Raw genomic sequence first — 27,187 nt, forward strand, 5'->3', positions numbered from 1 at the left:
ACGAGCGGAAGCGAGTTGCATAATTCACCTAAGTGATGTAAACAGCACGCTCTTGCGTAACGTGTAACGTACAAGATTTTACCTGACCCGACAATAAACATGGGTTTACGTACAATATTTTTCATTATCCATTTCACTCATCTTCTATCAGTAACGTTCTTTTACTAACAAAAGCTAGGTTAGGTAGGAAAATACTTTAAAGCATAATAATAACATTCAAGCGCACAGCTGATTTCTAGCGTTGAACATCGTTGGCTCCATAGAGTTATATTTTTTAAGTTAAGCACTCAATGTTATTTAAATGGGTTTCTTTACATCACCAAGTGAGTTTTTGATACTTTACATCACTCGAGAAGTAAGGAAGTTGTATACATCACGCTTGGGATAGGGAAGTTTAACATGGCGGGTTAGGTAAATCAATTTAAATTATTATTTACTACACAAATTATTTGTAATGCAAAACATTGTTCACCACTCGGAGCAAAAGTATATTATATTTATGGTACTTAAATTGTTTTATAGTACGTGGCAGTATAGTATTATTAGTTTATTAGTTGCTTGTTGCACTGTTCTACACACTGCTCAAGCTCTACAGCTCATTAAGTGGCATCCTGTCCACACACTGTTGATATATACTGAATTGTGGCATGGTGCCACTATTTCGAGTGTAGGCTGGCGCGAGAATTGGCAACGTAGCATTAGGAAAGTTATAGTTCCGGCGGACGGCGCGAGGCGCGCTAGCTACCTGTATGGTTTCGTGTTCCACAATTCGGTGTGTACCTGCGCTACTTAAACTCACATCAACGAGTTCAAAAATACTCAATTGTGGCATGTGATGTTTAAACGACGTAATAATGCTGGAAAACCTCAAAAATGATCGAATTAGCTGTGGCACCCTGAAAAAGGTGCCACAATTTTTGAAGGTGCCACAGTACGGCCGTGTGCCTGTGAAGGATGCCACTATTCGGTGAATACAAACACACACACACACACACACACACACACACACACACACATATATATATATATATATATATATATATATATATATCCATATATATATATATATGTTCATATATATATATGAATTTGAACGGATGGTGTTTTTGGTCTCTAGGGACCTCAAAACGAAAAAAAAATCGGTCCCGCGCCCAGGTCTTACCATGAGTACTACGGTAATAGCTTATTCCCTATATGGGAAATTCGCTAATAAATGTTTTTAAGTTTGTTTAGTGTTTATTTGTTTATTTGCCTTACTTTATAATGGTACCCCATCTTGCCCCATGAGTTCACCCCATCTTGCCCTCACTGAAGGGCAAGATGTGGTACTTGGTAAACTATACAAAAAAGGGTTTTTATGTATAAGTTTTTAAGCTAGACGAGCAAAAATATTTATATATACTCTATAAAGACTGAAGTTTAAGTTGCAATATCAATTATTTTTGTTAATAAATTAGGAAGCTTTCAAAAAATTATTAAATGCTTAAGTACCTCATCTTGCTCCACTTTCCCCTATAGGTAATGCTGATCAAGATAATAATTAGTGAAATTTAATTGGCTTGCTTTTTTGCTCATTATTTGCGTGGACATGACGATTATTACGAGAAGATATAAATAGTAAAATCACTACTGTATTATGCTATTAGTTGAATATAATATGAAAATTATATTATTGCGATACCGATGTCCATGAGGCATGTGGTTTTCAGTAAATGTCTGGGTTTCGGGAATGTAGAAATGCAGCCAATTAATCGCTTCAGATTCGGTCAGATTAATTATTCTTTTAAGACTTGTGGAAATAAAACTCCTTTATAACTGATAGTATTTTATGTATTAAAAAACAACTTTGAAACAATAGATTGAAATAAACTAAAATATATAAATATAATGTAGTATTTTTCAACCAATTTTACTACAAATAAATATCGATTTAATAATGGCAATTAAATTAACTCATGTAAGTAAACCACTCCCTGTAATGGCACTCATGAGAAAATTCAGGTTTAATGAAAATAGATCAAGCTCATATATATTTAGTTTTCCCGCGGTAACCAGTATGTGTCTCGGTGAACGTGGCTCAGATAGGAGAAGCGTTAGTCAGTTTGCTGTCCAGCCAGAGTGACAGAGGACGGAAGTACTCTAGAAAGGGTTTTGCAGAGTATGATATATACCGTCCCTCAGTCATGGTAGCCAACGCCTCCTGAGGTTCTGCCCGAGAGCCTAGGCGCATCATGTTCCTGAAATGGTTACACGACAAGAGTTAGTATAAAGGAAAGTAAAAGGATGAATGAAATGATAATTTAGGTACGAAGTTTTAGATGGCAAGATACAATAGGCTATTTTTTCTCGTGATTAAGTGTCAGTCCATGGCTTCTCAGTGCATGTAACTATTCGTTACTGGCTTTTACGGTCAGTTTTTTACATTGTTCGTTACAGTATTTTTTTTACAGTAAAATGTCATGTACAGTACTTAAGTCACCAGAGTACATGTGGTGTTTACAGTTGACCAAGGTCTAGCTAATGTCATTGACGTGCAGTATAAAAATCAGAGGTCCAAGGATAGATCCTTGAGAAACACCGCATTTAACAGTCACCCAGTCTGATCTAGTGTCACCAACCTCCGCACATTGCTGCATATCTACATAAAAGATTTCAGCCATTTAAGAACATCCTGAGAAAACCCCATTATCCTGCAACTTCTGCAACAATAATTCATGATTAACCCAGCCGAAAGATATGTTTTGCAAACAGCTGTTGACCAAGTCCGTAAGAATTAATAAGCAATGAGATTCTTAAAGTAAAACCATTGACTATTGGATACAGAAGTTGTTGTATTAATAGTCAAAGGTAAAACTTTGATTTGGCAAGATGTTACGTAAATAATTGTTTGTTTTTTTGCCAATCTATAAAAACGCGATTTGACTTAAAAGCTCAATATACCGTCTCTAATGCAATATGCTTTTTCCTACAGTCACCCGACAAAGTTGGCTTCCTTGTACTGTTTATAGTTTATAGTACAGAAAGCTGCTAATTGCTGCATATTTATACTTTGTCGTACGGCTTATACTTTGGCGCACATCAGGATTCCAACGAAACAACACAAAACAGCGTGGTTCTATTATGCACGTAATCCGTGTACGCTTGGAAATAGGTTTGGCAACACTTAAAGATAATAATACTATGAGCAGCTGATTGACTATTATAATTACGATTTAACCTGTCATTTCGTGTTTATAGTTTCGGTATTTCTGAACTTTCTGGACTTTTCTTTTAAATGTTTTTTAAAACATTCCTACGATCTTAATAAACAAGAAAATAACTTTAAAGCATTTTTTAAGGCGTGGAAACCACTTCAAATTACAAAAACATACGGAACTATATTCTCAAGTCGCGGAGCACATTTCTTTCCGAGGAAAAATAGCGGAGTGATATGGACCGGGTACTACTTTCTCTATGGCACCTATTTGTGTTGCCAGCTGAACCTAAAAACGTGTTGTATAGTGTTTGAAAGACTAATTATTTATATGCTTTATAAGTGACTGTAGGAAAAATATAATGTGTAACACGAGTGCAAAAGGCCTTTGCTGCACTCGAGATCATTCCTACAACATTGCTCTCGTGTGCAGCAAAATTGTCTCTAACACATCTGGGACATAATAATAATTCAGACAAATGTAACATACTATTGACGTGATTGCACCCTCATCAAGTGAATAAATTGGGAAAAGATACCCAGCCATTATTATAAATGAAACAAAAAGTACACATATAAATAAATAAATAAAAGTGTTTTTTATGCAATCCAAATTACAAGCATTTTAAAGACAACACCAAACTCATATGTTGGTATCCCTGTTTTTACTTATATTACCTATGTTATACTGCCTGGCTTAGGCCCTATATGCATTGTTACAGTTATCTATGAGTTTTACTGTTCTTGGGACTAAATTGTTGATAAAGACTCAACATAGTGCTTTCGCAATCTCATTTCTTGTACATTGAAAGTAAATAATTGGTTTTTATAAAGGGTGGAGAATAAATTTCCAGATGTAATTTGGAAACTTCAATCAATACCTCATATGCAGAAATATATTATATATATATAGTCTATATATAATATATAGACCGATATTACATATATATATTATATGTATTGGCTGATGAAGTAAAGAAAACAGGGATACCAATTCACTAACACATGAGCTAGTATCATGTATTATGTAATTATCTAGTACGAGCTTATGGCCCGTCCTACGTACGGGAATCGAGTTGTCAACTAAAACAGAATAATTCAGAACATCTAGTTTACACGCATAGACACAAATTCTGGCAGTTTTAATGGGGAAGATCACCTTATAAACAAATGTTACGTGACCACCTATTTATTCCATTCGAATATAGACCTAAAATATGGCGATATGCATTTTAAATCCGTTAATTTTACCATAAAACAGCATTTGTGTCGATTTGAAAAATCTTGAAGTGAGATTGGTGACCTATTCACACTGGTTTTGAGTAAAGTAGCTACATGCCACCTCCAATTGCAGACTGTACTACTTATGTACTTACCGTACCTTATCTTACCTCCGTGACCACTGAAACTTTTATGAGGATTCTCTTCTATCACCTGCCTCTTCAAAATATAGATCCCAGTCTGAGAATGCATTTCATAACTTAATATTTCCCGTCTATCGTGGGATACTTCTTGGAATATACTTTTTTAAAGTTTATACACAACCTGTCCATCCAAGCTTTACCTACTTCTGGAAAGCATCCCTATATTTGCGTGTTAACACATTTCTCTTAGCTCTCTGTTCTATTTTATTTCGACCTCTGGCCCGTTATCTTGAACTGGTCTGTATATTTTCTCTGCACTTTATTATCTAACCCATCATTAAGGTTTTCCGGTTCTTTGGTCAGTGCCCAAGTTTCTGAATCATCAGTACTACGGGGATAGTTGGTATGGTATGAGTCGACTTTGGTTTCTACTGCACCCTGCAGTTTATTTGACAGTTTTATAGATACCTACTACACCGATTGACGCTTTCAATTCTAACAAAAATTTTAGTATGCCGACATACTCACATTCAAACATACAGAAAAAGAAGTAGGTATCAACACGTAAACCACTATACCTTAAACAATTAAGCGATAAACTGCTGAAAAAATGTTTCCCAAATATGAGTTGAAATTTGCAATGCATAAACTAAATACTTACAAAGATTGCATTTACGACAAAACTTGAGTAAACGCAAGTGTTTGAGATGTTTAGATAAAAATAAATCATTTCCTGATCACGGAGATCCTTCACGGTAGGGGAAAACTACCTACATTGTGAAATAGTATGTAGACAAACACTAACAAACAATATTTTTGTAAACAAACAACTCGTAACATAAACATTTCAATGACAGTTATAAACCAGCTGTTAGTTAAACCAGCATTGAAAATACTTTAAAATGCTAGCGTCGGCTGCTAGACTTTTTAAAAATTAAAACTTAATTTCTAAAAAACTGAAACCCAAAACTAAAATTATGGCTTCGACATTCCCTAGTTCTCAAAATTATCTTTCTTTCAACACAAAAATCATGAAAATCCGTCAAGTGGTTGATTTAGAATAGTGAAATAAAAAAACCCTGTTTCGTTTTAATATTATATACGAGCTGGTGGCCCGTCCTACGTACGGGAATCGAGTTGTCAACTAAAACGGAATAATTCAGAACATCTAGTTTACACGCATAGACAAAAATTCTGGCTGTTTTAATGGGGAAGATCACCTTATAAACAAATGTAACGTGACCACCTATTCATTCCATTCGAATATAGACCTAAAATATGGCGATATGTATTTTAAAGCCGATAATTTTACCATAAAACAGCAACAGTGTGATAAGTGCAATAAGTGAGATTGGCGACCGATTCACACTGGTTTTGAGTAGAGTAGTTGCATGCCACCTCCAATTGCATACTGTACTACTTATGTACTTAACGTAGGCCTACCTCATCGTATCTCCGTGACCACTGAAACTTTTATGAGGATTCTCTTCTATCACCTGCCTCTTCAAAATTTAGATCCAGTCTGAGGATGCATTTCATAACTTGATGTTTCCCGCCTATCGTGTGGTACTCCCGGTACTCCTTGGAATATACTTTTTTAAAGTTTATGCACAGCCTGTCCACCCAAGCTTTACCTACTTCTGGAAAGCATCCCTATATTTTGGTGTTAACACATTTCTCTTAGCTCTCTGTTCTTTTTTATTTCGACCTCCGGGTCGTTATCTTGAACTGGTCTGTATATTTTCTCTGCACTTTATTATCTAACCCATCATTAAGGTTTTTCGGTTCTTTGGTCAGTGCCCAAGTTTCTGAATCATCAGTACTACGGGGATAGTGGGTATGGTATGAGTCGACTTTGGTTTCTGCTGCACTCTGCAGTATGAAGTTTATTTACCGGTAACAGTTTTATAGATACCTACTACACAGATTGACGCTTTCATTACTAACCAAAATTTTACCGTGCCGACATACTCATCACATTCAAACATATAGAAAAAGAAGTATCAACATGTAAACCATTTATATCTTAAACAATTAAGTGATAAACTGCTAAAAAAAATATTTCCCAAATATGAGTTGAAATTTGCAATGCACAAACTAAATACTTACACAGATTGCATTTACGACAAAACTTGATTAAACGCAAGTGTTTGATATGTTTAGTTCAAAATAACACATTTCCTGATAACGCAGATCCTTCACGGTAAGGGAAAACTACCTACATTTTAAAGTGAAACGAGGTGTTAGCCCGTCCTACGTACGGGAGTAGTCAGTTAAAACGGAGTTGGCCTATAATTCAGAACAGCTAGTTTACACGTATAAAGACAAATTTTATTGCAGCCTACAGTAGAAGGAGTAATTATTATCAATTGAGAAGTGTATGGAGGCCTAGTCAATGATATCACCTTCCATCGCATAGCCTACCTACCTCTTCCATAATCAATATCACCAATAATAATAAATAAACAATAAAACGAAAATATCCAATAAAATTCACAGTACACATAATTATAACGTTGGTGTCCTGACATCATTAAACGAATCGTCCACACACATCTTTATGTCAATTTCACTGCATCCATTGACATCAATTTCTGCTAAATAAATAAGTGTATAAACAAAGAAAAGTAAACACAACAACATATAGTTTGTTTTGGTAAACAGCTGAGTCAAAAATAAAATAATATTCATTTGAACAAATGAACTGGTCACATGTTGAAGGAAGTACCTGGAGACCGAGCTTTGCTCGGGGAAAATCATTAGCTCTTTCTGAAAGCAGTCTTAGTATTGGAGATACATAAATCCATTCCCAAACTCCACACGGCTCGCCTTTACTACGTCCTACACCATTTCCTACGTCATGGACCTGTTTCCCTCCATTTCCATAGCACTTTAGGATTGTAGATACCTTAATCTAATCGTTATTAACAGTTCCCACACTCCGGACAGCTCGCCTTGCCTACTTCCTTCACCACTTCCAACATCGCGAACCTGTTTCCTCCCTTCCCATAGCATTTCAGAATTGCAGACACCTTAATCTAATCGTCATAAACAGTTCCCACACTCCGGACAGCTCGCCTTGACTATTTCCATCACCACTTCCTACGTCACGGACCTGTTTCCCTCCCTTCCCATAGCATTTTAGGATTGCCCATACCCTTATCTAATCGTCATAAACAGTTCCCACACTCCGGACAGCTCGCCTTGACTACTTCCTTCACCACTTCCTACGTCGTGGACCTGTTTTCCACCCTTCCCATAGCATTTTAGGATTGCAGATACCTTAATCTAATCGTCATAAACAGTTCCCATACTCCGGACTACTCACCTTGACTACTTCCTTCACCACTTCCTACCTCGCGGACCTGTTTCCTCCCTTTCCATAGCATTTTAGGATTGCAAATACCTTAATCTAATCATCATAAACAGTTCCCACGCTCCAGACAGCTCGTCTTGTCTACTTCCTTCACCACTTACTACGTCACGGACCTGTTTCCCTCCCTTCCCATAGCATTTTATGATTGCCCATACCCTTATCTAATCGTCATAAACAGTTCCCACACTCCGGACAGCTCGCATTGACTATTTCCTTCACCACTACCTACGTCACGGACCTGTTTCCCTCCCTTCCCATAGCATTTTAGGATTGCCCATTCCCTTATCTAATCGTCATAAACAGTTCCCACACTCCGGACAGCTCGCCTTGACTATTTCCTTCACCACTTCCTACGTCACGGGCCTGTTTCCCTCCCTTCCCATAGCATTTTAGGATTGCCCATACCCTTATCTAATCGTCATAAACAGTTCCCACACTCCGGACAGCTCGCCTTGACTACTTCCTTCACCACTTCCTACGTCGTGGACCTGTTTTCCTCCCTTCCCATAGCATTTTAGGATTGCAGATACCTTAATCTAATCGTCATAAACAGTTCCCACACTCCGGACTACTCCCTTGACTACTTCCTTCACCACTTCCTACGTCACGGACCTGTTTCCCTCCCTTCCCATAGCATTTTAGGATTGCCCATACCCTTATCTAATCGTCATAAACAGTTCCCACACTCCGGACAGCTCGCCTTGACTATTTCCTTCACCACTTCCTACGTCACGGACCTGTTTCCCTCCCTTCCCATAGCATTTTAGGATTGCCCATACCCTTATCTAATCGTCATAAACAGTTCCCACACTCCGGACAGCTCGCCTTGACTACTTCCTTCACCACTTCCTACGTCGCGGACCTGTTTTCCTTCCTTCCCATAGCATTTTAGGATTGCAGATACCTTAATCTAATCGTCATAAACAGATCCCAGACTTCGCACTGCTACCCTTGACTACAAAGTATAGAGTAATCTTCAGTATAATCTTTGCTAAATATTAACAAGTGATGTTTTTCCTTTTGTACTGTATTTGTAATTTGCTAGTATACTGTGGGTAGTTGGCTTATTATGAACACATGCTACAACTTCAAGTCTTTTGTTTACTTTTTCCTTGTTATTTAATTCAGCCAACATGGTCACCTAGCAACCCATAAAACTAATGTTAAAAAAATGTGATTTTCAGTTTCATTTTTCTACGTAATTAGATTTTTGTTGGCAGTTCTAACTGCAGTAAACTCGTTTTTAGGCCAGAAATAAACTATTTACAACATTTGAAGAAAATCGTCGGAGCCGTTTTCGAGATCTTTTTTGCAAGCAAGCAAGCATACATACATACATACAAGCAAACATTGCTCGTATTAGAGTATAGGATTAAAAACGTAAAACACGCTAGTAAAGCTAGTGAGGTAATTAATTGTCTATGTTTATTATCCATTCCGTTATCAGTTCCAATATCCTTGGAACCACCAAACCACCCTCATTGAATCAATGCACATCGTAATTCCCCATATTCATTAATTTAAACTATAAAATATTCAGCGCCTCCAAACTTAACCACAACTAAACACACGCCAAACAACTTTTTTAGATTTCATAAAAGGATGGTTAGTCTAATTGCAGTATCCTAGGTCAATGATGACTTTGTGTTAAATCTATGTCATTCGTCTGTTTATCTTTGAATAACACCCGTCTGAGGTTGTGGTGGTAATTTAAAATTGTATTCCTGAGGATTCTTGATCTCCATCTTTATGACATCAATATTTCCGGGCCTAATCCAAACAAAGTTCAAGCATTCAAAAACATTGATTGTAAACAAAAAGCTGCCAACATGAATTAAAATATGTAAAAATTGTGGTTTTCCTACCCTTTCTAAAAAGTTGAAAAAAATTAATTAATAATTAATAATTAGCGGCAGTAAAATAATTTGCATATCTTTTTTATTTAACTCGTGTAGACTACAGAGCCTCGACTTGTACACATCGATGGTGTTACTTATCTCGGTGGTCTACTAATCTTACTTATTTCCTATAATCAATGACAAAATCAGAGTAAATAACCTCATAGTTCTATAGGGCATTTTTATAACTAACCAGCTGTTAGTTAAAACAAATTATATTGCTCTAAAACAAATCGAAGATTACAAAGATTGCTTTAAAAAATAATTTGAACATCCTAGTATTTTACTATGTATATTAAATTAATCTGTCATCCTCTTACAGAAGAATTGAACGTATCAATGATTAGCATTACACATAGTATAAATAAGTCAACCCTAAGTATGTCTTTACATTTTTATCCAAATGCTGAATTTGTGACACAAAAGCTGAATGTTTACAGCTGTTATGTTAAGCAAATTATTTTATGCCAAAAGCTAGTTTAGAATCTTAGCGTCGGCTGGTAGACTTTTTAAAAATTAAAACTTAATTTATAAAAAACTGGGACCCTAAACTAAAATTGTGGCTGCGACATTCCCTAGTTCTCAAAATTATCTTTCTTTCAACACAAAAATCATGAAAATCCGTCAAGTGGTTGATTCAGAATCGGGAAATAAAAAAACCCTGTTTCGTTTTAATATTATAGATAGATAGATATAGATATTAAATAATTGATAATTGATATCGTCGTAAAAGCGATTGTTTCACAGAAGTTGATTAATTTGTGTTGCGTTTTAAAAAATACACCCTGTTCTTTTATACCAGTCTAGTACACTTACCTCAAAAGACGACCTGCCTCCTTGTTTCCGTAAATATCACAGCGATGAAGAGGGAAAGGAAGTTTTGCCTGGCGAGGAATTGTGGCCAAGCACAGAGACTCGAAGAACTGCATCTGAAGGAAACCACTTAAGAAGTATCTGTGAAACAAAAAAGGGTTACGTCCCATGACTCATACAGTCGAATAACAGTCATGCGAGTGAGAAATATCTAGAGACTCGTTTTTGCACAAATTAACGTATTAAATATATAAACGAGCCTAATGACTGTAGCAAATGCGATTGGATGGCTAAGCCAACAAGGCTTTCTTCAACTTTAGGTACGTCTCGTTTGTAACGATGCTGCGTGGTGGTTTTCAAAACTTTTGGTCACGAAAATGAGCACGTTGAACATACCTACCCAGGGATTTGTTTTCCAAGTCATATATATTCTCACGACTGCCGTTGTTATTGAGCTTACTTTTTTTATGTCGGTGTTACACTGAACTTGCCTTATATACGGCGTGTTGTCCATAATGTGAAACTTGGCCGCTGGGTCAAAGTCAGCCTTGGACCGCTGCACAGGAGGACTGACTCGTAGGAACTCCTTGTGCATGCTCCACCACTCCGTGTTGTACTCCTGGGGAGTCACTTCTCCCCGCATCACCTTCCATCGCCATTTGTCCATCATCATGCCGAACACTATCTGAGGGACTTTGTTCAGGGCTGTCTTGAGTAAAAGGAGAATTTCCAGATCTGTAAATACGACATTATATTATAATGCGTCAGATAAAATAAAATCCATCTCCATGTCAAAATATTGGTCTAAATTGACAAGCAGGAAACACCTCAATGGCCAAGCTAATTGAAGATATAGATTTTTAGCCACATATCTCTCTTTCTGTTCCATAAATAGGGATTCTCATAATTTCGTTTTGTAAACTGTAACTTATCAAGGGTTTTCTGAATGTCCATACTACAAGCATTGATTATACATATTCCTAGTCGTAGACCTACCAGTGCTAAAGTTAGCTTAGATATTTATAGAATAGATTCGTGAAAAGCCTACCGGACACCGGTACAAACATGGTTACGTATTTTAAGGCGAAGATTGGCGTTTGAAGATCGGTGTTGAATGTATCAGATGACATTACACAATAGATTATAGTTATACTAATATCAACTGGTTCTTTATTAGCCATGACCATTTATTATAAGTCTTTATAGCCCAATGATAAAGGACAACTGGGTCCCAAGATAGCAAGAGACCTAAAGCGATCTTGGTACTTCTCGTATTTCACAAGTTTACTATGAACAGCACAGTCCCTTCAGATACCTTTTTGAATATCAGTTTCATCGCTGGCCATGACCCCTAGCCTTTCCAGGTGAAGGGGACTCTGGACCCCTAGCATTATTGTCTCTCCTACAGCCTCGTGGAACGCCGAGTTGGCACCTGCCTGGGAAACATGTGGACATTACTTAACAACAAATACAAGCTTGTATGTATTAGACTTTGTAGTTAAATGCTGAAATTACACTATTCGTTTGTTGTGCTCCTAAACACAAGTAAGCTAGAAACACACAATGTACTTACTCAATTAATAACAAAGGTATCAATACAAAATCTCCTAATAAGTGTGTTAAAGAGAAAATAATGTTTAACAAGACAATTTCGGCTTTGGAGGTGAAATTTATTGAGCGGAGCGAAGCGAAGCGAGCGAAACTCTACACTCCTGATTATGTTTTACAAATACTCCTCCTGAACGGTTAAAGCGATCTGCACCAAATTTAGCACAATCATAGTAGCCAACCATGGGTAGGTATAAATCTGAAATGGTACAAATCAGACCACAGGGCTTTTCCCTACGTGAATTTAAACTTTTGGAAATTTAACATGGGCCTTATGGAATTATTGGTTGCCATGGCATTACAGTAGAGAACCTCGATAACAAGACTCTCATGGGGATTGTAAAATAAGACTTGTTATCAAGGTTGACTTCTTATCGAGGTTTGTAATAACATGTGATTAGTGGTAAAATAATTTTAAGGGGATTTTAAAATGACACTTGTTATCAAGGGCAACTTGTTATCGAGGGTCTTCTTATCAAGGTTCCACTGTATTTGCAAGATAATAAAAAGGTAAACAAGAGTCGCAACATATATGTTAGTTAACGAATCATCTAAACAGTACATTACAAATACCGTACAGAGGAGAAGGAAAGAACAATCGGATTACTATCATTGAACATAATTTTCTACAAAATTAATAACCAATAATTAATTCGTGTCGCCGGAATAAGGCTGATGATGCACCATTGACTTTAATTCAAATAGCCATTCCATTTACATGAACCATAGGCCTACCCTGGAATGGCTCCCTGGAAAAACGTTCCATGCGCCGTTTTGTAAACTTTACAGAAACTAAAAAAAAGGTTAAGAGAGTAATTTTTTAAAGATATTTTTTTGGATTTTTTTTAGATTCTACTTGATAGGTCTAGTCAAAACGATGTTATAAAGATTTTTTTTCAAGTAAAAATCCAAATTATTAAGCTTTTGACATTTTAAGTGTAAATGTAGTGGAAAAACGTTGATTGGGCGTAGTTTGATATGCACAAGCAACGTTTTTCTACTGAAACATAGCACTCTACTCTACAATACTGGCGTTTGGAACGTTTTGTAAAGAATAAAGTTTTAATAGCTGCAATAATTCATTATTTTTATTGCTTAGGTACAGAAATTCTCAAACTGCAAGTGAAAGAATTTTTTTTTACAAAATTGAATCTTATTTTACTAAAAGAATACACAATATCTTGTTAATGAAACCGACATAACCCCTAGCCTTTGTATTAAGCAGATATTGTTTGTGTGCTTGGGACTTTTAATTTTACAATATTGCACTTCATTTAACTAAAATAACACACAAAATCTTGTAGAAAAACGTATTATCTTGGTACAGTATAGTCAACAGTATAGTCAGTCACGTAAGGTATAGTCTTGCAGCCGTTGTGTGTGCAGGAACATGAGAAATCCTTAAATAAATCAGCCTATTCACTTAACAAAAATAACATATAAGACAGTAAACAGTAAATTGACAACAGCTAGGTTGTAATTTACTAATAATAAGTATTTAGAAATGAAAATTAAATTCTTATGTCCTGGTAAATATTCTGGATCACTAACGTTATAGTGTTCAACTGTAGTGTGCATTGTAGCACAAGTAACGTTTTTCCAATTACTTCAGAAATAGGTATTTTTTCAGTCACTACTTCATTTTTGTAGTTTTTTACTCTTTCCCGCTATTTCTATGAATCTTCTTAACTTTCTTCTTCCAAAAATCTATGTTTAACTTTAGTTTTTTGTCTCTATTTAATTGTTTTATAAGGCCTGACAACAGTGAAGACATGGTCTTGTCTGCCCAATACGCTGCACAAGGAACGTTCTTCCATTGAGTGCCAAATTCCCCTACCCATAATTCAATGTTTTAGTTATAAAATCGGCCAAACCACTTGATAGACAAAAGCACAAGGAACGTTTTTGTTTTAAAAACCTGCAAACTCTAATTCTGGCGCTTGGAACGTTTTTCCGGGGAGCCATTCAATTATTGAGTTTGGATACTGCAAGTAGACTTTCCTAGACGTACCATTCAATAATGTGTGGTATTGGCTTTGAATAGATATACTGCAATTAAGAATCCCATCAATGTGAACCAAAGATACCACTGAGTTTGGATAGGTACTGCAAGTAGACATTCCATTGACGTGAACCAAACGTACCATTGACTTTGGTTATAGCAATTAGGCATTTCATTTACGTGAATCAAATGAACCATTGACTTATAGGATACTGTAAGTAGACAATTCATTTACGTGAACCAAATTACCATTGAGTTTAGACACTGCAAATGGGCATTTTATTTATGCGAATCATATGTATCATTGACATTGAATACTGCAAATATACATTCCATGATTTAAGTAAACCAGAAGTAAGCCTACCATTGGCTTTACTGCAAACAGGCATCTTATTTATGTGAACCAAATGGACCATAAACTTTGAATACTACAAGTTAGTAGATTTCTAATTTATGTGAAGCAGGTGTACCGTTGATTTAGGATACTGGGGGAAGAAGACAATTTACGTGAAGCAAATGTACTATTAAGTTTAGATACTGCAAGTACACAATCGTTTACGTGAACCTGGTACCATTTACTTTAGAACCTGTAAACAGACATTCCATTTAAGTAAACCAGGCGTACCATTGACTTTGGATGCTGCACATAGGCGTTTTATTTATGCGTACCAAATGTATCATTGACATTGGATACTGCGAGTAGACATTCATTACATGAGAACCAGATAAAACATAGACTTTGGTTCCTGAAAGTAGACAATTCATTTACGTGAACCAGACTAATATTTAATTGACGTTGAATACTGCAAATATGCATTCCATTTACGCAAACCATATATATTATTGACATTGGATACTGCAAGTATTTGATCTCATTGACGAGAAAAATAAGTACCATTGACTTTAGAAAAGTATTGGATTAATATGCTAGCTCCGCTCAATAATGCAAGCAGACAACTGCATTGTACACCAGTAGTTTAACCACTAGTTTAACTAACCATTGACATAATTGCAATTATCATTATTGGTACGGGTAAATCTTGAGTTAAGGGCTATACGGGCAAATTAAAAACATTTAAATATTTATCTAGCCTACCCTTTAAACGTCTTCACGATGCAAGGAGTTCATAATATTCAGAACCAGAACTCTATTAGAAAACTGTAAAATTATAGCCAAAAGTAATCATTATTGTTGATATATCTAGGCTTACACAGCTGTCCTGTATTATACCTGGAATATAGCTGGTTGATCTCTGTATGCCATGAAATACTGCAAATGACCCATCTCATGGTGAATCACGTGAAAATCTTCCCAATTTACTTCAGCACACATCAGAAGCCTAAATAGAAGTTAAAATGGAAAATATTAGTTAATTCATGTTGAAAATTTAGTTTGGATAGCAATGGACTGAAAACTTTTCAACGGTACCCAATAAATCAAATGTGTATTACCTTTTGTTTATTGTATTTAGTTGTTTTGAATTTTCGTTTTGAGGTCGACATTGGCCTAAAAACAATTAGCTCGAATTTATAAATATCATTATAAACGTGTCTGTTAGCACGCGACTTTTAGTTTCATAACATTTGGAACAAGAGTATTAGCCTAGGTTTATTCCTGCGATTTTGGGAACCAGCATGATCGGACTATGGAAACGGGGTTTTCCCATTTTTGACTCTCAAAACAAAACTTTGCAGTTGATTTCCAAACCATTTCTTAGAGCTTAAAAAAGAATAGTTTAGTTCATTGAAACGTTGTTGTATACTAAAATAGTTTCTTAGGAAAGTTCAAAATTTTTAAATTTAATATTTCATGTAATTATTTTGGAGACTAAATAAACTTTTATAGTTTGCCTGTTTATGAATAATATTGTATTGTGATCAAAATTGTCAATTTTTCATTTTATATTAATCTATTGACACTTTACTAAGAACATATTTTATTACCTTACCTGTGACAAAAAAATAATAACTAATTAAGGCTAATGTCAATGAAAAAGGGAGTATTTTGGTGTATATCATATCAGTTAAGAAATTCGCTTAGTTTGCAGGTTTGCTGCGTTGGGGGTGTTAATAACCCAGATTTCCTTTATAGCATACACAACTGTCCGGTTTCAAGTCCAATGGAACGAACTGAAATTCGTCTACCATTCCATATCAGCCACTGACTTTAAGACCCCTCAAGGACTTTATGGACTGTTATGGAGATGACATAATCGAATGATCAATATTGACATAAGCTCTGGCTCCCTATATGTCAAATTGTCAGCAAAATTGGGCAATATTTAGTCAACGAAGACGAATGGTGAGAACCGTCTGCCTGGCGCTCTTATCATGAAGATAGCGTCACACTCCAAACATTGGAGCGTTGTGTGGTTGGAACTAACTTTGTGGTTGCACACTTAAATGGGCACAACAACGTAAACGCATATAATTAAATACTAATTTATTGAAATACGATACAAACCTGTTTGACTTATGAGTTGTCGGGAAAATTATAGAAATAACCAAAAACAACTTAAGTGTTTGTTTAACTTTTAATAGCTTAGAGCTTGGCATCTTCGATAAGCATAAACTGTTTATGCCATAGATTCAATTAAGCTGACGTAGGTACATTTGTTATACACTAAAAGTTGCAGATATTATCACAGACAAAGGAACAAGAGTTTCCTTATAGAAATACAACTTATTTCCTTTTCTGTGATATATTACGAGCATAGCGTTTGCATAGTGGCGGTAAAAACTCGATGTTTAAATAAAAACTGCCATTATGATAAAGAATGTTAAATCAGTTAGTGATAAAATTAAATACCCCCGTTGCAGCAAACCTGCATACTAAGCGAATTTCCATTTACCCGGCTTGATTTCTACTAAAATATTCCCATAAATTTTCAGATTTATTTCCTATTTAAATAACATTAATTTTAGTGAGTAGTTAGGTTTGCTGCTACGGGGAAGATGTTGAGGTGTGTTTTTTAAATTGAAATATTGATAGCTTAGTATGAAATAAACCAAATTGCCAAATTTGATTAAAATATATCCATAAACAAGCAAACTAGAACAGTTTATTTATTCTCCATAAAAATAACATGGGAATTTTAAATTTAAATTTTTTTAAATTTTCTCCGTAGTCAATGAACGTTCAAAACACTTTAATATACTAAATTATTTGTTTTTTTAAGCTCTTCAAAATGGTCTAGAGAGAAATTTAGAAATTTATAGTTTTTAGGGTGAAAAATGAGAAAACCCCATTTTACCCCATTTTACCCCCCATAAACCCCTGATCCCATTGTCCGATTATGCTGGTTCGCGAACTCGTTCGAATAAATGTAGGTTTACACGTTTGTACCAAATTTCATCAAAATCGGATCAATTTTGCTCGAGTTATCGCGCTAACGGACATATATATATATATATATATATATATATATATATATATATATATATATATGAATTTGAACGAATGGTGTTTTTGGCATCTGGGGACCTCAAAACGAAAAAGTAAATCGGTCCCGGGTCTAGGTCTTACCATGAGACCTACGGTAATAGCTTATTCCCTTTACGGGAAATTCGCTAAAACATAATGAAATCATTATTCAGGGTAATATAATGGGGTCTAGTGTGATCATTCTATCCGTACCAAACTATTTTAAAGTTTTCCCAAACGAGACGCCGATCATTGGGCTTTAAATAAATGATCCTGGCTAATGAAACAGCTGATCTTAGTCAGTAACAAAGCTAGCAGACTAAATAAATTCCATACACAAATAAATTCCATAAATTGCTACACAGATCATCACACACCATTCTACACTCATCCTTCACTCATATTTGGGTTAAAATACGCAGCTAAGTGGCGTCCCCATCTTAATGATTGATAATTGACCCCAGTTAGTTCATACAGGATCGAGGACAGCTGAAAGCACTTTACCGACTACACCACTCCCATCTTAGTTTAATGAGGACCACCAACGACTGAATTTGAAGCCATGATTGGTTGGATTCGTAAGAAACCTTTTCCTTGCATATTTTCTGTACATTGTTTTTTAGGTAAAGTGACTGAGAATTTTCATCCACGTTTCTCCTTGTATGATAACTGTAATTGTGTACCTGTAGTCATCGCCGGTGTACATGTTGGCAGCAGTTCCATGACAGTTGGAGACTCGACCCTCTCGCTTCTCCAGCTGAGAGTTGGTCCAGAACTTGGGCGGCATCCTGTCTAGACCCAGCGATACGTAGAAGTCCTCAGCTCGCCGCACCATGTCCCACACTGAATAGTTCTTGGCGCGAAGACCAGCGTCCAGGTCCAGCATCGTCGAATTGACCAGCAGAGGAAGAACTGCGGACCACTCCTGAGCCCACATGTTGCCTAAAATATTACTACAATGAAGTAAATTTGACCGAAAACATGCAAACTTGGCTGATTCGCAATTTTTATTGAAAAAGACCACAATTCTTTGTTAAAAGTTCGTTATATGACATTGGTAAATGATCATCGTGGGTCATGCTGTCTAAATGATTATTGCGGACACGTTGCGTCATTGAATATAATGTTATAGGATGATTGTAGAATCTGGTCTCGTCTTAGTTGGGAAGAGACCTAGATCATAGCCAGGTTAGTACCTACAAATCAGATAATGCCGGAAACACAAAAGCTGAAACCAGCAAATAATTAGTACAAATTAACAAGGCAAATAAAAACAAAGATGAAAAACAAAAAAGTCCAATCAGTCATGTACAATCGAAAATTCGAGTTCTCAAGACCATCCGTTTGTGATAGCAGTGACGTTTTTGGCCCGAAAATATATTAGTATTGCTTAAATGGAACTGCTAAAACATATGTAATGCTATTAGTAAAGGATTCGGGTCAACAACGTCATTTGTTTATGTTCATGATCCATACCGGGTATTATTCTAGTATTCGTGCTACAGTGAAGCCTCGATAACAAGACCCTCGATAACAAGTTACCCTTGATAACAAGGGTAATTTTTAGATCCCCTAGAATTTATTTTACCCCTAATCACATGTTATTGCAAACCTTGATAAGGAGACAACCTTGATAACAAGTCTTTATTTTATAATCACCATGAGAGTCTTGTTATCAAGGTTCTACGTACCGAAAGTGGCATTTTGTGGCGCGCGCTCATGTTTTACGGTGAGCAAATACAACGAAGGAAAATCAGCTGATCGTTTTTCTTCACTCTAGAGCCTGGGAAACATATACTTTCTTTTATATAAGTTGTCATCAACTTTTGGTACGGAGCACGATTACTAGAAAAATACCGGTATGGATCATAAAAATAAACAAATGACGTTTTTGGCCCGAAAATAAACATTGCTTAAATGGAACTGTCAAAACATATGTTCAATGCTATTAGTATAGGATTCGGGCCAATAACGTAATTTGTTTATGTTTATGATCCATACCGGTATTTTTCTAGTGATCGTGGTACGGAGTGATGGAAAAATATGTCAATTCATTCTTGTTGTGTAATCCCGTACTACAGCATCTATCTATATAATTGATTCGCCGACACGAAATTTGTCCTTTGAACTCCTCAGCCATTTCTCAATCGATCGGGGCTCTGCCCCAGTGGCTTTTAAGGTTACTATGTTATCTTTATGAAGAACAGATTTGTTTTCAATATGCGGAAAGTAAATAAAAGAAACGTCTTATAACACTTAAAACATATATTTACGCTTATACTGTTATTCACAAGACGGTAAATATACAAAAAAGGTGGTAAGTGGTGATCGATTTCGATTGGACACTCCAATCATCATCAGACCCAATAGGCGAATGACAAGAATCTTGAATGGCGTCCCTACTTATACCCTATTGGCTACCGGAAGCACCGGCCAATACATTTTTATAAGTACAACTGGAATCAAAATGTATTTGTTCATTAATCAACTTATTTCTATCTTTACATTTTTCCTTATAAATATACAATTCTTCCCAAGCATTCATTACATATCCTTTCTTACAATTCTTTAAAATATCTAGACTATCCTCCATTTTTCCTAGTGAGTGCCCATTTTGTATATTTACCACTTGTATATACCATTTGTATATACCACTTACCACCTTTTTTGTATATTTACCGTCTTGTGAATAACAGTATAAGCGTAAATATATGTTTTAAGTGTTATAAGACGTTTCTTTTATTTACTTTCCGTAAATTTAATAACACGTACAATGCTGATCAAGAAGTTATTTATTTTCAATATGATCAGGTGGATAATTTAATTTCTGAATATTATTTTGCAAATTTAAGGAAACGCACGTATAAACATTTACTGATTTGGTTGAAATTAAATATTTACTATTTGAATTGGGGTCTGCGTATACAATATAAAATATAGAGAAAGCCTGGATAATTTGACATGTTTCACCAAATAAGAAAAATGAATTGACATTACTGTATTTCTTGATCAAGCATTGAAAAAACCGAATTGTTAACTATGGAAACATAGGGAAGTCATAGAACGCTACCAAGAAGAAGAAATAGAGACGTTTTTTTAAAGAACTTGCTAACTTATATTTATTAACCTGTATAATGAAGAACACCTACAATATGAAGATTCCTACCAACAATGATCTAGGATTGTTAGCCGAAGTGCTACTATTTTTGTAGGAAATATGGACTTTGTGATCATTGCAGAGGAAACCCCTCTGAGGCTAAATAAAACTGAACTAGTTCGGGAATGACAACTATATGATTCCATTAAAGTCAAGTGATTTTAGAAGAATATGACTACAACCATTGACTATTAAGGAACGCGGCAGCGTTCCGCCCCGCCAAGTCCCCCAGCGGTACACAGCTGCTGCAGTGTATATATACATGACGTGAAAAAGTGGCTTTTTTACTCGTCTGTAGCTCTGAAGAAACAAAAGCTATTAAAATAATTGTTCATCCACTGGATAGGGGCAATCATTCTTGGTAAAATAAAAAAAAGAATTTAAAAAAGGTTGTGTTTGAGCCAAGAAAAACTAGTTTGAAAATTCACAAATTTTCCGTGTTCTCCTTCTTCTCCTTAAATGTTGACGGACCTACAGCCCAAACCACTGGCTCAATTTTAATGTTTTTTATGTTGTTTGAAAGCGCTTAGCGTGTAGATGTGCCTTTTGAGGGTCACAAGTCGGTGTGTTGACCCATAAACCCTTGGCAAGCCCTCAAAGTACGATTTTGGCCCATTTAAATAACATGGGATTAAAATCAAAACAAAAGAAGGATCAGCTGCGATTAAATCTCAATTAATTTAAAATGTTAGAGAAATTCATAGGAACAGCTGAAAAATTATTTTAAAACTTTTATAAAGTATTTTTTTCAGGTATACCGAATGATTTGAGCTACTTACTATATAAAATTACTTAGAGCAGTGATATTCCCCGATACTTTCCATTGAAAAATGCAGTGTACCGATGGTACACTGGTACAGCAGCTCGTCATTTTTAACAGTTTAATACTACTTATCAAAACATATGAAACCTAGGAACTTGAAACTTAGTACTAGTACTAAGGTTAGTTTTATGTTTTGATACACTAAAACAAATAAAACAATCGGGAAAATCCGTCTACGTATGTTAAACAAGCAAAAAAGTGAATGTAAAAAGTGATATGTAAATTTAGGATAAAAATGAGTTTTTCAATATTTGTTTTGCCTTATGCTATTTCTAACAAACCTAATCTGTTTGATTACATTTTTACTTCTCTAATAAGGGCTCAATTTACACTAGTCTTTAGATATACGGGTTTAATTATCGGAACACTAATGTAACACCAATGCATTTTATATGTAGTTGTGCCCTGGTCTATATTATATAAGAGAAAAGAGGATTTTTATTTTAACTGTTAATTTTCTACAAAAATAAATACAATCTAACAAAAAACCACTAAGTGGTAACACTTCCCCCGCCAAGTCAGCAACCCAAAAAAGACAATAAATCACCACTTTTCCGCCAAGTAAAACAATGTAATGTATGTAAGTTTGGCCACTTGGCGGCAGACTTTTGCTTGATCACTTTAAAAAATACCATAAAATTAGTTTCATTGAGCAAGTATCTCTCCCAATAGTACATTGCTAGATGAGAGCTTATTTTACAAAATTTGACCTTATTTGTGTCACATTTCATAAAATCATAATAGTGATGGTTTTATATTTACTGATTACATCGAAATTATTATACTTAGTTGGACTAATTAATTAGAGAAGTTGATTTGTGAAATTATCCACCAACGTAACTTTAATGAAAAAAAACAAGCAAAAGTCTGCCGCCAAGTTGCCAAACTTACATACATTACATTGTTTTACTTGGCGGAAAAGTGGTGATTTATTGTCTTTTTTGGGTTGCTGACTTGGCGGGGGAAGTGTTACCACTTAGTGGTTTTTTGTTAGATTGGATATTGTCAAAGCTACAACCAAGAAATCTTTAGTAACACTTTCATTAAAGGATTCAACTATTATTCAGGGAAACGAAAAAACCATCTGAACAACATCAGGCCTTTTAACTTTGCACTTTCTCAGGTAAATATAGTTAAAGTTATTACAGTTACTAACCAAAATAATGCCAATTGAAGCAAATAAAATCGTGACAGACAGGTTATGCTGAAAATCAGGTAGTTCTTAAGTAACGTAAACAAATGTTATCGCTATTAACAAAATAACAGAAATTTGTAAACGTACTGGCAACAATGGGTGGCCACGCAGGCTACATTATCAATGATGAAGATAAACATGGACAACCTAATAGGCGCCTTAAAATAAGAAAATAAATAGCAAAACCTAGAAATAATTAGAACACAGATTAAACCATTGTTGTTCGATAGTGAAAAGTATTGTGAATAACATATCAAAAGTCTCCAAAAATATCTTTCCGGCCAAATCCAGTAGTTTTTTGCTTTTTATTGAAATTCTGACTTTCCAGTCTATATTGGTGAAAAGTCGTCAATACATTTAATGTTCCTCCTGAAATTACCTTTAAAATGATACCAAATACATGTACCTACAACAAAAAATAAACCCCGTAGAAATAATAAAATATTTCAAATAAAAATATTTTTTATAAATTAATGTAATAGTCCAAGCAAACTAAAAATAACGTACACAGGGATCGTATAAAAATTTGCAAGTAAACATGTTATGGTTTTATTTTTATTGTTGTGGTGTGCAGAGTGATATACCAAAAGTTGCAAAAATCAGTCCACGGGAAACCCCTAAATTAAGGAAAAAATGGCGGCTTTTCCCAATATTGGACAAATTTTGCAACAAAAAATACCACATGTTTTTTTGCACATTTTTCGAGATATTGACTTGGAACCATGACCGATATTTATTGGATGGTCCGTACTTAATTTCAATAGGAGACGCTTTTTGGGCCGCCATCTTGGATCAGCCATATTGGATCTGCCATATTGGATATAAGTATTTTTTAATGTAATTATAGTGTTGTGACACATCATTATGAACTAGATTTCCACGCTGATTTCAATGCTGAAATCAGTTTTTTAAATAGCGTTTTACGATTTTAAGATATATAAAAACGAAAACTCTCCTCCATACATTTCTTATCGACGTTTCGTACTTTGACAATTTAAAAACACATTGAAAACTACCACAGTCTAAGGTTGTACTATCAGGTTCAAGTATGGCATGGAAATAGTTCACCAGCAGATCCAACAGATTGGGAGTGGTGTTTGACTGATTTCATTTCATTTCATTTCAATATCTTTATTCAACAATTGTACAATGTACATTGAATAGTGTCAGATTCCTAACCTAGTAAATAAAGTTATAAGCTAAAATTACAATTTATATAATACTAAGAAACTAAAAATAAAATCAGGTTAATTGGGGAAACACCTCTTTAATGGAGTAGGGAGCGATTTCTATGAGATAATTTTTTAATTTGTTTTTAAATTTGATTGAGTTGCCAATGGGTTTTAAATGATTTGGAAGAAACCGTAAAAATCTTCTTCCGGCACAGGTGGGCTTTTTATTTGAAAATAAAAGATGGTTGCGACTATTTTCTCTTAGGGCTTTTCCTCTTGTATTGTAGCATAATTGTGCGTTATCTGATATACTTTCTTTCGCTATGAAAGCAGTTTCAAAAATGTATTGGGCAAACACAGTTAATATTTTAAAATTTTTGAAATGAATTTTAACACATTCATCATTTTTTAGTCCCATCATTGTTCTTAATGCCCTTTGCTGTAATTTTAAGATTCGATTAAGATTTTTCTTAGTTGTAGCTCCATATAAAGATATACCGTATAAAATGTGGCTATGGACAAAAGAATGATATATTGTTTTTAAAGTATTGATATTACATAGATATGACATCTTTTTCAAAGCAAATATCCCTGAATTTATCTTTGAGCAAACATGATTGACGTGGTCCTGCCAGGATAGATGTTTATCAACTTTTAAACCTAAAAAATCTATTTTTTCAACTTGTTTGATTTCATCGGAATCCAAAATAATCAACGGTTCTATTTTGTTTTTACATTGCTTAGTTGAAAATGATATAAAATTAGTTTTACTTTTGTTTATTTTGAGATTGTTGGATAGTAAGTAATTTTTAATATTTGCGAGTTCTATAAAGGTATCTATTTCGATATGTTCTACTGTTTTTCCTGTAATTTTTAAGTTAATGTCATCAGCATATAAACACATATTTCCACAAGGTACACACGACAGAACATTTGGAATCTTATCAATGTAGCAAAGGAATAAAACAGGGCCTAGTATTGAACCCTGAGGGACACCAAAGTGATTAAGTTTTATTTCTGATCTGTTTTTTACCAGCCAATTATTTTTATTAGACATGATTTCAACGTATTGCTTTCTTTCCGATAAATATGATTTGAACCACGCCAAAATGTGACCTCTTACTCCCATATCTTCTAGTTTGAGTATTAGAGTTTGGTGACATACCCTATCAAAAGCCTTCGTAAGGTCCATTGATATTCCTATAACATTTTCGTGGCTATCAATTGAATTTATTATACTCTCAAAAAAACTTGAAGCAGCTGTAATTGTTGATCTGCCTGAGCGAAAACCATGTTGGCCACTAAATAGAAGGTTGTTATTTTCTATAAAAGACACTAGCCTAATTTTCATTGCCTTTTCAAATAATTTTGAAATAACTGGCAAAAGTGATATTGGTCGATAGTTTTCTACGCACTGAGGGTCCCCCTTTTTGAAAATAGGCACAACCTTAGCAACTTTTAATAATTTTTGAAAATGACCGGATATAAAAGATGAATTAATTAAATGAGTAAAAATTGGAACTAGTTCTTGTTTTGTATATTTTATTACTTTAACGGGAATTTCGTCGTGCCCACGTGAAGGTTTGTTACTTAAAGAGTTTATCAGTTTTTCTACTTCCTCACATGAAACAGGTTCACATCGAAATAATGTTTTAGATTTGACACAATTTGTTAGTACTGGCTGGTGATTATCTAACAACTTATTACAGTTTACAGAACCATTCTTTCCAGATAAACTTACAAAGTAGTCATTTAGTACATTAGATATTGCCCTGGGATCTGCAATAGTTGTTCCTTTGTACGCAATGGTCATGTCATTCACTAAGTTATTTTCTTTGTTACCTACTTCTTTATTTATAATTTTCCAGGTTGTTTTCATAACATTATCCGAGTTATTTATTTTTTTATCGTAGTGTAATCTTTTAGTTTTGTTTGCCGATTTTTTAAAAGTCTTCATTTTTGTTTTACAGAGGTTAGACAAGTTTTCGTCTTTTAATAATCTAGCTAATTTTGATGATTCCACGATTTCGTTGAATTCCTCCTTTAATGAATAAGTATACCACTCTTTACTGTTAGTTTGTTTCTTTATTACTTGTTTTGGAAATGCTGTGATAAAATGTGATTTGAAAATTTTATAAAATGTTTCGTATTTTTGTTCACAGTTTGCATTAAAAACTTCAAACCAGGACTCGTTTTGTAATGATATTTTGAAATTAATTAGATTTTCATCAGATAGGTTATAGTCTAAATACTTCAGTGACTCATTTTTCCATGTTTTTTTGGTTAATTTATCAAGGGTCAAAATTTGAGCATCATGATCAGATAGATATGTAACCAGTCCCTCTATTTTTAGATTAGATTTGGGAATATTTGTCAAAAAGTTGTCCATTGCAGATTCCGAGGGCCCTACTACCCTTGTGGGAAAATCAACCAGATATTGCATTCCATGTCTAACTAGAACAGAGTTTAGATCCGTGGCATTCCTATCATTTCCTAATGTGTTAATATTTATGTCACCAGCCACTATAACATATTTATTCCTAGCTAGTACAATATCTAATAGCTTACTTAGCCTGTCTAAAAAAATTGGAACTTTAGAAATTGGTGATCTGTAAACTGCAACCAACAAGAATGATTCAGTATCGGATTTAAAACAAACCATGCTGCTCTCAAACTGTTTGTCTTCATGTAAGGATAACACTTCAGGAATAACAACTGGACTCCACTTCACAGCTCCACGCGCAAAGATGGCAACACCCCCTCCCGTCGTGGTGGTGCGGCAGTAATAAGAAAGTAATTTAAATTTATTTACATGCAATCTGGATATCTCATTTTGATTTAATTTATGCTCTGTTAAAACTACTATATCGGGGTTACTTTCGTTTAAAATAATTTCTAGTGGTTCGATGCGGCTTGCTAAATGTTGAATGTTCTGATGGAATATTTTTATTTTATTGTTATTTTTATTGATAAAAATGTTTTTGGGCGGTGTTATTTTTCTTCCGTCCCTAGCACGAGCGGGGAGTTTAAAGTGGAGTCCCGTGTGTTATTTTCGGATGGAAATACTACAATAGGGCTTGCACTCCCCACTTCACTGATAGAGACTTTTTCACTGATCCCTCCCCCACTGTATTCTTCTGCAGACTCCTCAGGGCTGGCAGA

At 34.9% G+C, this 27,187-nt stretch overlaps 1 protein-coding gene across 1 annotated transcript; it reads right to left on the reverse strand.

Annotated features, from left to right (window-relative positions):
- Positions 1 to 2,028: 2,028 nt before the first annotated feature.
- On the reverse strand, positions 2,029 to 18,615 carry LOC129005841 (angiotensin-converting enzyme-like). Its single transcript, XM_054434860.1, has 6 exons — positions 18,362 to 18,615; positions 15,486 to 15,594; positions 11,960 to 12,080; positions 11,136 to 11,379; positions 10,648 to 10,785; positions 2,029 to 2,237 (listed from the first exon to the last, which is right to left on the reverse strand). Exons 1-6 carry the CDS (start codon positions 18,613 to 18,615, stop codon positions 2,078 to 2,080), a joined length of 1,026 nt encoding a protein of 341 aa, XP_054290835.1. The 3' UTR covers positions 2,029 to 2,077.
- Between the last annotated feature and the right edge of the window lie 8,572 nt (positions 18,616 to 27,187).

This window comes from Macrosteles quadrilineatus, unplaced genomic scaffold (genome assembly GCF_028750875.1).
Source record: "Macrosteles quadrilineatus isolate MER2022 unplaced genomic scaffold, UCM_ALF_1.0 Scaffold_36__1_contigs__length_1205136, whole genome shotgun sequence".
NCBI classification, from domain to species: domain Eukaryota; kingdom Metazoa; phylum Arthropoda; class Insecta; order Hemiptera; family Cicadellidae; genus Macrosteles; species Macrosteles quadrilineatus.

Excerpts from the sequence above, each read along its gene's own strand:
- LOC129005841 (XM_054434860.1), bottom strand. The coding sequence starts at position 18,615 with ATGTGGGCTCAGGAGTGGTCCGCAGTTCTTCCTCTGCTGGTCAATTCG. Across the intron at positions 10,786-11,135 it reads GACAACACGCCGTATATAAG|ATACTTCTTAAGTGGTTTCC; the intron begins GCAAGTTCAGTG and ends TTTGTTTCACAG. Across the intron at positions 2,238-10,647 it reads GAGGCAGGTCGTCTTTTGAG|GAACATGATGCGCCTAGGCT; the intron begins GTAAGTGTACTA and ends TAACCATTTCAG.